The sequence below is a fragment of the Berghia stephanieae genome, chromosome 4 (genome assembly GCF_034508935.2).
Source record: "Berghia stephanieae isolate SIO BIC M18660-M18661 chromosome 4, UCSD_Bste_1.3, whole genome shotgun sequence".
Classification (NCBI taxonomy): domain Eukaryota; kingdom Metazoa; phylum Mollusca; class Gastropoda; order Nudibranchia; family Aeolidiidae; genus Berghia; species Berghia stephanieae.
This window is the reverse complement of record NC_088363.1, coordinates 93,089,501-93,103,256: the sequence shown is the minus strand read 5'-3', so window position 1 is coordinate 93,103,256 and position 13,756 is coordinate 93,089,501. Positions and strand designations below refer to the sequence as shown.

The window sequence follows — 13,756 nt, the reverse complement described above, 5'->3', positions numbered from 1 at the left end:
AGACCCACTCTTAGTCTTTGATTGCAACTTTATCTAAATAATCTACCGTCCTCCCCCATTAATTGCTATGGTCTCTAAGTAATTCTAAATAAGTTATTATTCATGTATATTGGCATGTTTCACTTTCACATGAATATACTATGACAGACACCTCTCACTCTCACTGTATATATCTAGACTGTCTAGACGTCTAGTTGTAGTTGTAGAAATAGAAGTCAAAGCTTTTATCAAGTCTTTTGGTAGAAACTTTTTTATTCATATTTGTAGCAGGTGAACGTTGAGAGATTTCATTACATTATTTGTGTGGTCTTCCATTTTCAACCCAAGGTTGAGGACCACACCAAGGATTTGTTCCGCCCGAATAAAGTGGAAGGATATTATTTCCGATGCTAATTTTTTTACTTCGTTGGACTTGATCTTGCTGTCCATGCCACAAATGGTGATTTCTGTTTGAGTCATTCATGCTTTAATCAAATTGAAACAGTTTTATATGACATTGCAAATGGATCTAACTTGTGATGGATGGTATTGGCGATTTATAAATCTGATCATCAGCATACACAGGGTAAGGGGCATTGTGTACAATGGGGCAGCGTGGCTCAGCGGTACGGCCTTTGCTTCCTACCCGAGAGGTTGTGAGTTCGATCACCCGCCGTTGCGCTGTGTGGCCTTTAGGAAGTCACTTTGCCCTAGCTCAATTTGCAGCGCTGCACTGCGGCTGACGCTTGGGTTATTCCAGTCTCTATGGGATGAATTATGGGAAATTTTATTTTTTATTTATTTTATTTACAGGGTATAGGACACTGGCCCAGATACTGAGCTCTGAGGCTCGCCGAATTTAAGACGCATTCGGGTGGACTGTTTGCCGTTTATGGTGACGGTTTGATACTATAAGCCGATCAGGTGCAATGGCCAGAATTCCATAGTATTTTGATAGATGTTCACACAGTACGGTGTGGTCCAGCATGTTGAAGGCTGCTAACAAATCTAAAAGTGCTAGAATTGAGACGTCATCGTTGTCATTGGAGACAAGAATATCATTGTGATCGATCCCATTTGGAGCTGTCACAGTGCTGTGCCACTTTTTGTATGCTGAATGGAATTTCTCAGTCCTAGTCAAGTCCAAGTCAATATGAATCAAAATCAAACAGATTCAATTTTTGAACTAAAGGTTTTAAAACTTAAAAAGCTATAAATATAGCTCAAACCCATAGAGAAAGACTGGTAGATTAATTGCAAACAGCCCGCTCTAAGATTGACACAAATTCAAAGTTACATAAGTTTTCTTTTTCAGAATGCATAATTTGTATTGCAACTCCAGTTATATTTCCAGTTTCACCAGTAAGAAATTAGATACTGAAATACATTAGTGGGTGCTGATTATTATGTCAACACATCACACATTTTGCAATTATGAACATGAATTGCAAGCTGTCTTGTCATATAACACGTCCACTTTCAGTTTTGCATTTCTGATTGTGGCACGATTCCTGATTATCAAAAAACCTTGAGCATGTATATACACAATCGCACATCTTCAGGAGTTTGGGGTTAATGTGTTGATTGGAGTGTGCGATTAAGCGGAGAAGCTAAAAATTTCATATAAGCACTGGCTTTCATATGCCCTTTACAGGCATGCCTACCGTCCTGGAATTTCCAGATTTGTCCTGGAAATTTGTAAAAGATAATGGTTGTCCCTGGAAATATGGCAGTTTTGTCCCGGAAATTTAAAAAATTCAACCAATACTACCACCACTACAACAACAACCACCACATCATCATCCTTACGACCACTACTACAACAACTAGCACCTCATCATCATCCCTCCCACCACTATTACAACAACTAACACCACTACTACAACTGCCGCCAACATATGATCATCTGTACTATCACTACGACAACAACTACAACCTTATCTTCATCTCTACCACCACTACTACAACTACCACCACATCATCATCCCTACCACCGCTACCACAACTACTAACACATCAGATTCCTACTACCACTATTACAACAACTAACACCACTACTACAACTGCCACCACCATATCATCATCTCTACTATCACTACCACAACTACAAACACATCTTCATCCCTACCACCACTACTACAACTACTACCACATCATCATCACTACCACCACTACTACAACTCATCATCCCTACCACCACTACTACAACTACCACCACTACAAGTACTACTACTACTACTACCACATCATCTTCCCTACCACCACTAAAACAACTACCACCACATCATCAATCCTTCCACTACTACTGCAACTACCACCACATCATCATATCAACCACAACCTTCACCACTGCCACACCATCACTACTACAACCACTCCCACCACCAGATCATCAGCCATCAACAAACCATATAATTTGGAATTTGGTAAGATATTCTCTCTCACAATGGTTGGAGAAAAATGTCTTTCTTTTTGTGGTCCTTCATTCTCACATAGTGGCAGTGTTATCGTGATGAGTTATTCAGGTAATGTCATATTATTAAAACAGTGAGTAAAGATACCCGTATGTTGCAAGCAGATTAGTAACTACACATACTTGTAATAACCTTTAGCACCATTGTAAATATATTATGCTCTTGATATCAGATTTTTGACTGTCTTTATTTAAGACATTACTATTGCGCAACATATTGTTCCTGAAATTTGAGGTATTATCCGTAAAATGTCCCTGAAATTTGAAATTGATGGTAGGCATCCTGCATTTATGTAGGACTAGGACCTTTCCCTCTGAGTGTTCAATTGAGTGGTCAGACAATGTAAACAAACACTTGGCATTGAATGGATTGCGATCACATTCCACACCTTGTAATGTAGATGGCGAAGCCAAGTCAATTAGCCCGTCGTGTCAAGTAAATCATTTGTTGTCAACAAGCACTGTGCGACTGACCTCGTCGGAGTCAGATGGACAGTGGAATCGCATTGCCGGGAAATCTTTTCATGCATGATATGATAGTAATAGTAATGTTTGAAAATGGTTCAGTGAGAAACACAATTTCATTTCTTTTTTTTTTGGTGTATTCTTTATAGATATTTTTCTCCAATCAAGATGGAATTAATGTGTAGTGAATAAGCGGAGAAGGTGTGTGATTAAGCGGAGCGATTATGTATGAAAAAATCAGTCTTTCTGAAATGTGTGGCTCATACGTGGAGTATGTGATTAATCTGAGTTAACTGTTTATATGCAATATTCACTTAACATGCTCAAAGGGCTTTCCACAGAGTCCCTACCCAACAGTAACACTTAACATGTAAGACGAGACATGACTCTTGTTAGACGATATCACAAATTTTTTTTTGGACAGAGACAAGACACTTTTACAATGAATTACAATTTATTTGATTATACTGTCAAAGAGTGGATTTCATTTAAAAAGTGGTAGATAATTGCTGACATATTAAAACTAAATGAAGATAAGACAGAAATGATAAAGTTTGGAAGAAAGAATGGTACCCCATGAATGTTATTCCAATCTATTGATATTGCTGGTACAAATGTCAACATTTCATCAACCCATGTTTGTAACTTGGTGTTCAATTGGGTAACAATTTGTCCATGAATCACCATGTGTCCAATGTAATAAAATCTTGCAACTTTCATTTGAGAGAAATAGGGAAAGTAAGACACCGTATAAATAAAGAAATAGCTAGCATGCTAATGTCTTTTTTTTTTTTTTTGTAGAATTGACTATTGCAATGGCCTTCTTGTCTGCTGCCCTGAATACACTCTAAACAGATTACAAAAAGTTCAAAATAAAGCAGCCAGAATAACATTCCTTACTAAATCAAATGACCATATAACACCAGTTCTACAATCCCTTCACTGGATGCCACTAAAGTATCAAACTGATTTTAAGATTCTTTGTTATCCATATAAATCCATGAACAGAATTTCCCCTCCTTACATCTAAGACCTAACTTCTCCCGATAAACCAGTGCGAGCTTTGAGATCTGCTGACTCTTTATTGCTTAACTTAAGAAAATTTTCCAACAAATTCTTTCTGTATCAGTGCTCCTCAGTAATGGAAAAGCATAAGTTTTAAAGCTAGATCCAGCCCTTCATTTGAAATTTTAAGGAAGAATCTGAAAACAGAACTTTTTTTCCCGTGTCATATATTTTAATTTGTGCATTTATTATTGATTGTAGCTGTTTATTTCATAGCGCCTTGAGCACCTTTGAGTGGAAGTGTGCGCTTTATAAATACTTCATTATTATGATTATTATTATTATTATTATTATTCATTTTCAGACCTGATGAAAAGAAGCGAGAGGAAGCAAAATTAGCTAGGGCCAATCAGGCTCGGCCATTAGCTGATCAGGATGCCAGTGCATCATTTGATAATACCTTTGAGCCAGTAAGTATAATTGTGTATTCAACAAACAGTATCAGTCTCAAAGCTAGCTTTGTCTCCACTACCTTGTCACTACTACATAATGCAACGATTTGCTCCAGATCATTATTGCTACTACTACTACTACTATACCACCACCTCTACTACATCCACCACATTATCTCCATCGTGTCACTGATAGTGCCATGCAATTTTGACTTTTTTACATTTTGAGAACCTGTGCCTGAAGCTGGACTCTAAAATTGATGTCTCTCACAGAAAACTGTTATAATTTCTTCTTCATCAAATTACAAATCTGGTTCATTTAGTCATACTTTCATCACCTGTGATAGTGTGGGCAAAAGCATCATATAAATTGAATTTACACAAGTTAACAACAATTTCCTCTCAGTTCTGAATTAATAATCAATTCATTTTACAGTGACATGTCGTAGTTATGCCTGCAATTGGTTTTAGACACAATAAATATGATTCTTTTGCTCTTTCCGCCTAAATGGTGGTTTATCTCTGCCCCATCCCCGTCACAATCCTCCTTTTTCAATTATTTTTTTTAATGAATAAAAACCACCTACCATCAACATCCACTACTACCACTACTATTACAACTACCACATCATCATCCCTACCACCACTACTGCTGCAACCACCACCACATCATTATCCCTACCACCACCACTGAAATCATCACCACGTCATCATCCCTACCACTACTGCTACTTCAATTACCACCACTTCATCATCCCTACCACCACCACTACTACTACAACCACCAACACATCATCATATCTATCACCACTACTACTACAGCCACCACCACCACATCATCGTCACTACCATCACTACTTTTCTCTGTTAAAATACGATGACTTCCGCCATGTTCAGAGCCATTTCCATTTTACTGGAGTTCTGTGTCTAAATCTCAAGTGTTTACCTTAGTCAACTCTTAATTCTCTATAAAATACTCTTGGAATTCTTTGCAATTTTTTAAATCATAAGAGTTGCTATGATAAAAATCTTTATCTCAATGATAATGATGAAATTCACACTTCTTTTCCCTTTTAAACGTTAAATTAGTTGAAAACTAGATTTAAAATTTCCAAATAACGCAATCGTTCCCTGGAATGAATGCCCCATTTTAATGCAGACATTTAAGCAAGTCAGTTTTTAAAGTTTAATTTCAAACTTATACGTATGAATTTTCCAAATAATAATTGTCACGAAAAAATGTTTGTTTTGTTTTGAAATAAGAAAGTATTTATTTTATGGCAAATAAAAACAAGACGTTTACAGTCTACAGTTGCAAAGTTACTTCTGCGCCTTTGTTTACGAGTGAAGTTTGGAAACTGAAGAATGGGGTTCCTCAGAGTTCTGTTCTGGTGCCATTGTTGTTTAATGTCTACATTAGCAACATGCCGAACACTTCCTCCCTGAGGCTGGGATACGCGGGTGACTGGGCACTCGTTACTCAAAGTAAAGTGTGGACCCGTCTCGAAGACGTACTCAGCAAGGACATCACCAGACTCAAAGCCTACTTTAACTAGGGTATCTGAAGATGAACACTTTGAAAACCGTGGCCACTGCATTTCACCTATGCACACCCATAAACTGAACATCCTCGTCGGGGACCAGCTACTCCCATATGAGCCGCATCCAAAATACCTTGGGGTGGCGCTGTTGGGTGCATCTCGAAGGAGTTGCCTGGAAGATAGAGAAATGCAACGGTTTTCTGAGGAAGCTGGCAGGATCAACTTGGGGTGCTAATCAAGCGCTCTTGAGGACATCCGCCTTGGCACTGTGCTATTCCACCGCGGCATATTGTGCTCTAGAGTGGGGTAGAAGCAAGAATGTTGAGAAGTAGATGTTAAAATTCTCAAGTCCATGCACATAGTGTCAGGAACACTGGTAGCAGCGCCTAGAGAATGGGGTCCGATAATGGCAGCAACCCGCCCCAAACAATTCGCTTAATAAAATCAAAGAGAGAGGGAATGGGGATACCCCTCTTAAGTGTATAATGGACGGTGCCCCCGTGTCGAGTTGAAATAAGTCCTGGCAACCCTTGTGCGTAGCTTCCCTGACTTTGGACAGAGCTGCAATGACAAGACGGAAGTCGGTTTGGACGAATTTAATCCCTCGAAGGGTGGGGACATTGACTTCTCGAAACTGAGGGAAAAGTTGCCAGGCTTTTTTACCAGCAAAAGGAGAAACTGGGTTGCAGCCAATCGACTTTGGACGAGAACCTGCTTAACAGCACGCTCACTACATCAGTGGGGACTTTCCACCAATCCAACATCTACCCGTTGTGGTAACAAGCCAGAAACTGCAGAGCAAATAGTTGACCTGTGCATTGTGGCAAAGCTTCTGGGCAGGTTTGCGATGGTGCATGAGTGCAGTACAGAAGTAGCAGATTGGGTTGATTGTCATAACATAGTGTGCAGTGCTGATGGTTTTCCTCGGATCCGTGGAAATCCGCGATTTTTGTGTCAGAGGAGTAATTTCCTCCTTTGAAAAAGGACATTTTCCTCAATCAAATTTTCTGGCTTTGAGAGATTTCATGTGTGGTGGAACAAAGTGGTGCAGCTTCCCCACTATCTAGAAGATAGCTCGAGTAGTTTATCATCTCAATGGCTGGAAATTTGTACAAAAGCAGCGATACCGATATTTTAACAAGGAATACTGATTATCATTTCCCTTTGCTTTGATCTTATCTATGGAAACTATGACCAACCATTCATGACTCGATTGTTGCATGTATAAACACAACAAGTATGACCATGATGGTTTTGTAGATATATCAAAAACTCTGTGAGAAATGTTTGTTGAAAAATTTGATTAACTTTTAATCAAGGCGAGGGAAAATAGCAAAAGATAGTGCCTCGCTTAACGTATCATCAGTCAAGAAGAGTGTATTGATAGCACTGATCTTCCTGTTCATCAAATAAAAAGAGCCACTTCGGGTATGACACAATAAGAACAGCTGATCGACCCACGGGAAATTCCTCTTCATTGGCCGCCGTGTCATGTCTATGTATGGAAGTAACAGTCATGGAATTGATTGAGTAGCCTCTACTATGGGAGAAACTAAGTGTCGAAGGAATAATATTTTATTGTTTAAGTCCTAAAATTAAAACACAATTGGATTCAGTAGTCTGATGTCACGCCGCCTGGCAACGGTGGCCATCTTGGTTCTAAATAAAGAAAATCATTACTTTTTATTCTTCATGCTGGCTAGAACTATTCATATGTCTTGTGATCAGAATGTGTAAAAGTTAAAACATGATCAAATTTATGTTTTTTTCCCCTCTGGATACACTTTTATGCTCGCCCGAGAAATATTTAATACGGCGTCCGCCATTGTTCCGATAGTTTAGAGCCAGTGCTACTAAGTTACCATGCGTCATTAGGAAGGAAGTGACGTTACGACTGTTGAAGAGTATTCACAGGGAAAACTTGAAAACTTCTTGAATTTCAAACTGGAATCGCTGTTAATAGTTAAGAACCCTGTTAGTTATCCAGAGCCGCTAGAACACAATATAATATACAGCCAAATGATTGTTTTATTTTTTTCCTTATAATGTTCTGATTCGCATATATTTTTCTTTAACTTGCTTATCTGCAGAACCCTGGAAATTTGTCATCTCTTCACTTCTTCCACCCACCATCTCTTTCCAATTCTCTTTCTTTCACACACACAAACACCCATCCACCACCACACACTCACACACACACACACACACAAACACCCATCCACCACCACACACTCACACACACACACACACAAACACCCATCCACCACCACACACTCACACACACACAAACACCCATCCACCACCACACACTCACACACACACACACAAACACCCATCCACCACAACACACTCACACACACACTTTCTCTTTCTCTCTCTCTCTCTCTCTCTCTCTCTCTCTCTCTCACTCTCTCACTCACACACACACACACACAAACACAGACACCTGTCGATCTTTCAGTCTTTCCCCTTCTCCTTTCACCCTCCTCTTCCCCAATCCGTCCCCTCTCTTTTTTTTTCTTTCATAATTTGATATCATTATTTACTTTCAAACTATAATATTTGTCTCTTGTCATTTTATGAGTGTTTTGTCTGTCGTCTGGCGAAGTCCAAAGACAGATGTGTCGTACTTTAATGTTATCTCACTTAATTAGTCATAATTACTCTTTATCTTTTTGTTACATTTTGACTGGCTCACGTCCGCACTTTTAGCTCTAAGTCACCAAGACCTGGCAACAGTATCAGTATCTCTGTCTCTATCTATCTCTTTTTCTCTAACTCTTAATCTTTCTCTATCTCTTTCACACACACACACACACACACACACACACACTTTCTGTCTCTCTCTCTCTCTCTGTCTCTCTCTCTCTCTCTCTCTCTCTCTCTCTCTCTCTCTCTCTCTCTCTATGTGTGTGTGTGTGTGTTTCTGACAGCCCTCCTCCTCTTGAATCAATAAAAAACCATTTTGAAAGACACTGAGCATGTTGGATGGTGTAAATGCACTATATGAATGAGCATTTTAAAGACTTTTTATTGTCTAAAATGTTTTGTTCTCAAATAAGCTATGATCCGTGTGATACAGTCATATCCTATTTGAAATGCTCTGTTTATATCAAGCTAAAGAAAAAGTAAAGGTTATCATTATAAAGAAATAAGTAATATATAAATTAGATAAATAAAATTTCCTTTATTCATCCCATAGGGGAAATTTGTCTCTGGGCTCTATTGCAAGGGAAGACTGGAATTACAACTGATTACTGAAAAATAATAAATGTACAATCAACCAGCCGCGTTTGCGAAAACTTAAAAAAAAAACAAAACAAACCCACATACAATGTTTTGCTTTTCAAACTGCTTAGCGTACATATCGGAAAATTTACACAAATGTGAAAAAAAAAATTGAAATTGGTCTAAAAGTGGTGTCGAACCTGTAGATATTTTTGGTCTTCTTGTATTATGATATATTTATGGGCACTTGAAGTAGATAAATGACGCTTTTATAAAATTGCAATGAATGCAGATTCCTGCTCCAATGCTTGAAGTTCTGAATTATATTTTTGGTGACAATATTCTTTGAAATGAAAATTGTTCTGTTCCGAGCCGAGTAAAACATGAACAACAAAATGACTTGATGGTTATTGAAAAATGAAAAAAACAAAAAACAACCCAAAACAATAACCCCCTCTTTCCCCCCCCCCCCCCCCCAAAAACAAAAAAACAAAAACGAAAAACAAACAAAACAACAAACACACAACAAAACCAAAACAAAACAAAATACACCCCCAAAGGTTTAAAGCCTGGTCTGTTGTTGTTATTATCACACCCTATAACAGTAAATTGTTGATATTTCTCCCCAGATTTTATCTTTTAAGAGAACTAGTAAGGCTATAATATTACGAACAGGCACTCATCTATTTCAATTATTATCCCACTGTAGTGTGTACATTAATCATTGATCGAGACATAATCTTTTGAGCCATCAACGATCAAAATCGGTCCAGCAATAAAGTCTGTAGGTGCGCGTAAATGAATCTGGCAACACGGCGCAAATGGCCGATCATTTTAACTGACCAGATTTGATAAATAATCAGTTGAGTCATTCTTAGAGTTAACTTTAATAATATTAATAATGATAATAATAATAATAATAATAATAATAATAATAATAATAATAAAATAATATATACTTTATTCATCCAAAAAAATGGAAATTCGTTTACAGACGTGGCATGCATGAAAATGTATAAACACAAAGTTGAGAATCTATGGCGACAATGTATACATATATAAATATATATGCAAATGCCCAAAAATTGTAAAAATATACAACCAAGAACCAATAGCAACACTTTATATATCAATTTGATGAATTGAGATAGGCCATACCTCTGGCCTTTAGTCCGAACTTGTGTGTGTCCATTTAAAACATAGTATTTAATTTAAATCACAGAACGATTTGCAAGTTACTCGTATATTAATTGGTAAAATATAGTTTTATGATTTTTAGATTTACCAGTAATTCTGTGCTCGTTGGCATGGAACAGTTTTCACCCCAACCCTATAATTAAAAAGAAAAAAAAAAAGAATAGATAAGCCATGTTAGATGAAGTGATACTCATCGATTGAAATATGCACCGTTGCCACTATGAACATTTCTACCATCTTCATTGTTAGCTGTTCCTGTAGCGACATGACTGGATGGATAATTAAAAATATAGATTAGCACCACAGAGTGGAGCTGTTGCTCATAAAAGTTTATTTTAAAAAATCTTTTAAAAATATGCCTTTTTCGCCACGACATCATAAGATATCGTCGCCTTGGCATTCCACGGAGGAATATAGATAACTCATCAAACAAGATGTCTGATGTTAACAGGAATCACCCATGTTGTCCAAGTGAGCGAATTGGGGGTTAATAATCTTGCTCAAGGAAAAAAACGTCAGTGCCTGAAGCGGGGTTTGAATCCGGATCACTCGGTCACTTCGCCCCCTAAAAGTTTATAATTAATGAAAACTTCCCTTTATTTGACTGTATCTCTCCTTCAGGACCATAGACAGGGGTTTACCTTGGTCTCTCGAGTTTTATTCAGACAATAACAATTGCTTGCCACACATTTAGAGCCTATATTGCAAAATAATTTCCGTAGATCATACTGACCTAGATACCTAATCACTAGTGTCTGGACGAAGGGGTCAGAAAGACACATCTGTTCAAAAGAGGACTTAGACAAGGGGCTGCCCAGTTTATCACAGGCCCAATCAGGCCCAGTTTGTCACATGCTCCAGATTAACCCAAATAGGTCTTAGTTGATTTCTTTGCCTTCCTTTCTTAGACTGTAAATCTGATGAAAAAATTACTTCAGTTTTAATTTGTCTGTCTGCAGATAAGAAATTACGATACCAGTTTATTTATATTTTTCCCCCCTAGAATATCTTGCATCCTACATTAATTTGAACCATTCAATTTAGTCTTCTCACAACTTTCAGTTGCATTGAATATGTTTTTCACACAAACTGTGTTGATCTGTATATAAACTTTAAAAAAAAACAAAAACATGACTATGTCTTGAAATTATAAAGAAGATCGCTTTGTTATTTCATTTAAGTATTTGAGTATTGATGACAGTAATAATCACAGCACTATAACACTTTAGGCGTCTTTTTATTCTCCACCATCAAATTGGTGGTGTAGATAGACAGTCCCTCTAGAATGTTAATTCAGCTAGTGCTGTTCAGCATTTCTTCCTTTCCGTATGCAAATCAAAGCAAATTACTCAGTAAAATTTCAAAAATGAATGTTCTTTCGTTAAAAAGAATAGAAAAATAAAATTCAATCCATACAGTCAATCAATCATTCATAATACTCTTTTTGAGAGTACCAGTGATATTTTCATCATGCCTGGCACGGTTGAGGAGGAGTCGGCCAGTGACAAATTGGGCCCGTGACACACTTCGCGAAGTCCCAGGTTTGAGAGTTTTCGCGCCAAGATGTGGCTCTCTTCATTCGATCGATATTGAAGGACATTTTTCTGGCCCAATGTGTGAATGGGTGTTTTTCCAGAGTACTTAAGTTAATTGATATACACGGACACGTTTATTAAGATTTTATCATTCGTGCACTCTGTATGTAACTACTGTTACTGTTGTACACCAAGTAATTTTACTGGCTCAGCACTTTTATCTCTCCACAGTTGTGGAAACAAACACGGTGAACAACAGGTGTTAAATATACGCGTAACAGCCGTTGATCTCCGGTCGATCGTGGACTTGTTTCCTTGGTTGTTGTTGGTGGTGGTGGTGGCGGTGTTGTTGTTTTAATTGAGTTATCCGTCACATCACATAGTGTCGATCAGATTCATCTCGAGTACTTATACTCTTAGCATTTTCCCAGTCAATCGTCGTCGCTTTCATCATCATCATCATCACCACCATCCAAATTATGTCATGTAGTACTGCAAAGTGAAGAAATCATTCATTTATTCACACTTTACAAAGGGATGAATATTTCAGCCACTTAACCAATTTTCTGCCAAAACTGGTACTAAAGTAGCAAGCTAGTTAGAAAGAATTTAACTTTTCTACTTTTTTACGCACGCGATGACAAAGGCTATGAACTCTCATCCTAATCTGGTTCATAGTCAAATTTTCTATATGTGACCCTCCGTCTCAAAACGGTATTATGTCGGGATGATTCAGACCCCAAAAAGTGAATTTAGAGATAGAATGATGAGAAATTGGACCTAGAAGTTTTTGTAAAGCAAGAAATAGTATTTATATTCCAGCATAACGTACAGAAATTAAACCCAAGTTTGATATTTGTGGCAAAGAATTCAATGTCCCTAACCGAGTGGATCCCGACATAATACTGCTTTGACAGGGTGGGTCACATATATGGGGAGTGTATTTGTCACTGATTCTGTCATTTCGCTGTAACCAGGGTTACAAGTTTGACATTTAGATGCCAAATTCTCTCTTTCCCCCACCCCGTCCTTTTTTTTTTCTCCAATGCGTTTGTGTGTGTGTGTGTGTGTGTTGTGTGTGTGCATGTGTATTTTAATTTGGGTTTCATTTCTTTATTTATTCATTTATTAAAGTATATTTATCAAATCGCTTTAATTAATTTTGTAAAGTGCGTAAATTTATCAGATTCCATGTATGTATTGTTTCTAATCTTTACACGTAGTCGGGCATAAAAAGGTGAAACTTCCATAAATTAAGACTAATTATCCATGACAGTGAGATAAGAGAACGGAGATTTATTATACAGACCTGCCAATCAAAGGCTATTTGCACCAAGTTTCTCTGAGAACTTCACAAATTTGTGGTCGACTGAGATAAGTTAGATGCTGGTTTATTTTTCAGAAATTTTTGCTGTCGCGCTGGGAAGTGGTTGCCTCATTTTATTATGTCGTGATAAAATGGATATGTTGACCCAAAAAAATGACCGGTTGCTCAGACACAGAAAGCTGTTAGTGAAGTAAAGATAGACATGCTCAACAGTTTAGTCCAGTGTTGTTGTTTTTTTTTTTTTTTTCGTTATGATTTAGGTTAAGGACAGAATTCGTAAATCTTTGATCGACTGGTTTTCGGTCTTGTGGTAAATACAACCTCGGTTTCTGACCAGTCCCTGGTTCTAGTCCCGCTGTGGGCGACGCAAATTTAGTTTTTACTCATATTTTATCACCATATTCGGGTTTAATGGGAGTATCGAGCTGGTAACAGCGTTTTGTGTCTGTCTAAAGAGAAAAATATATAATAGCGGCTTACAAGAATTATGTCTCCAGCCTGCATGTTAAGTGTTGCTGCTGGCTTAGGCTCCTGTTGTAAAACACTTTTAGCAC

At 37.7% G+C, this 13,756-nt stretch overlaps 1 protein-coding gene across 3 annotated transcripts in view; it reads left to right on the top strand.

Annotated features, from left to right (window-relative positions):
• LOC144971583 (uncharacterized) overlaps nt 1-13,756 on the top strand; it is a 133,798-nt gene that overhangs the window by 483 nt on the left and 119,559 nt on the right. For all 3 annotated transcript variants that reach the window (XM_078912628.1, XM_078912629.1, XM_078912631.1), the window contains exon 3: nt 4,287-4,392. In XM_078912628.1, the coding sequence (XP_078768754.1) occupies nt 4,287-4,392 (106 nt within the window). The remainder of the gene's footprint in view (nt 1-4,286; nt 4,393-13,756) is intronic.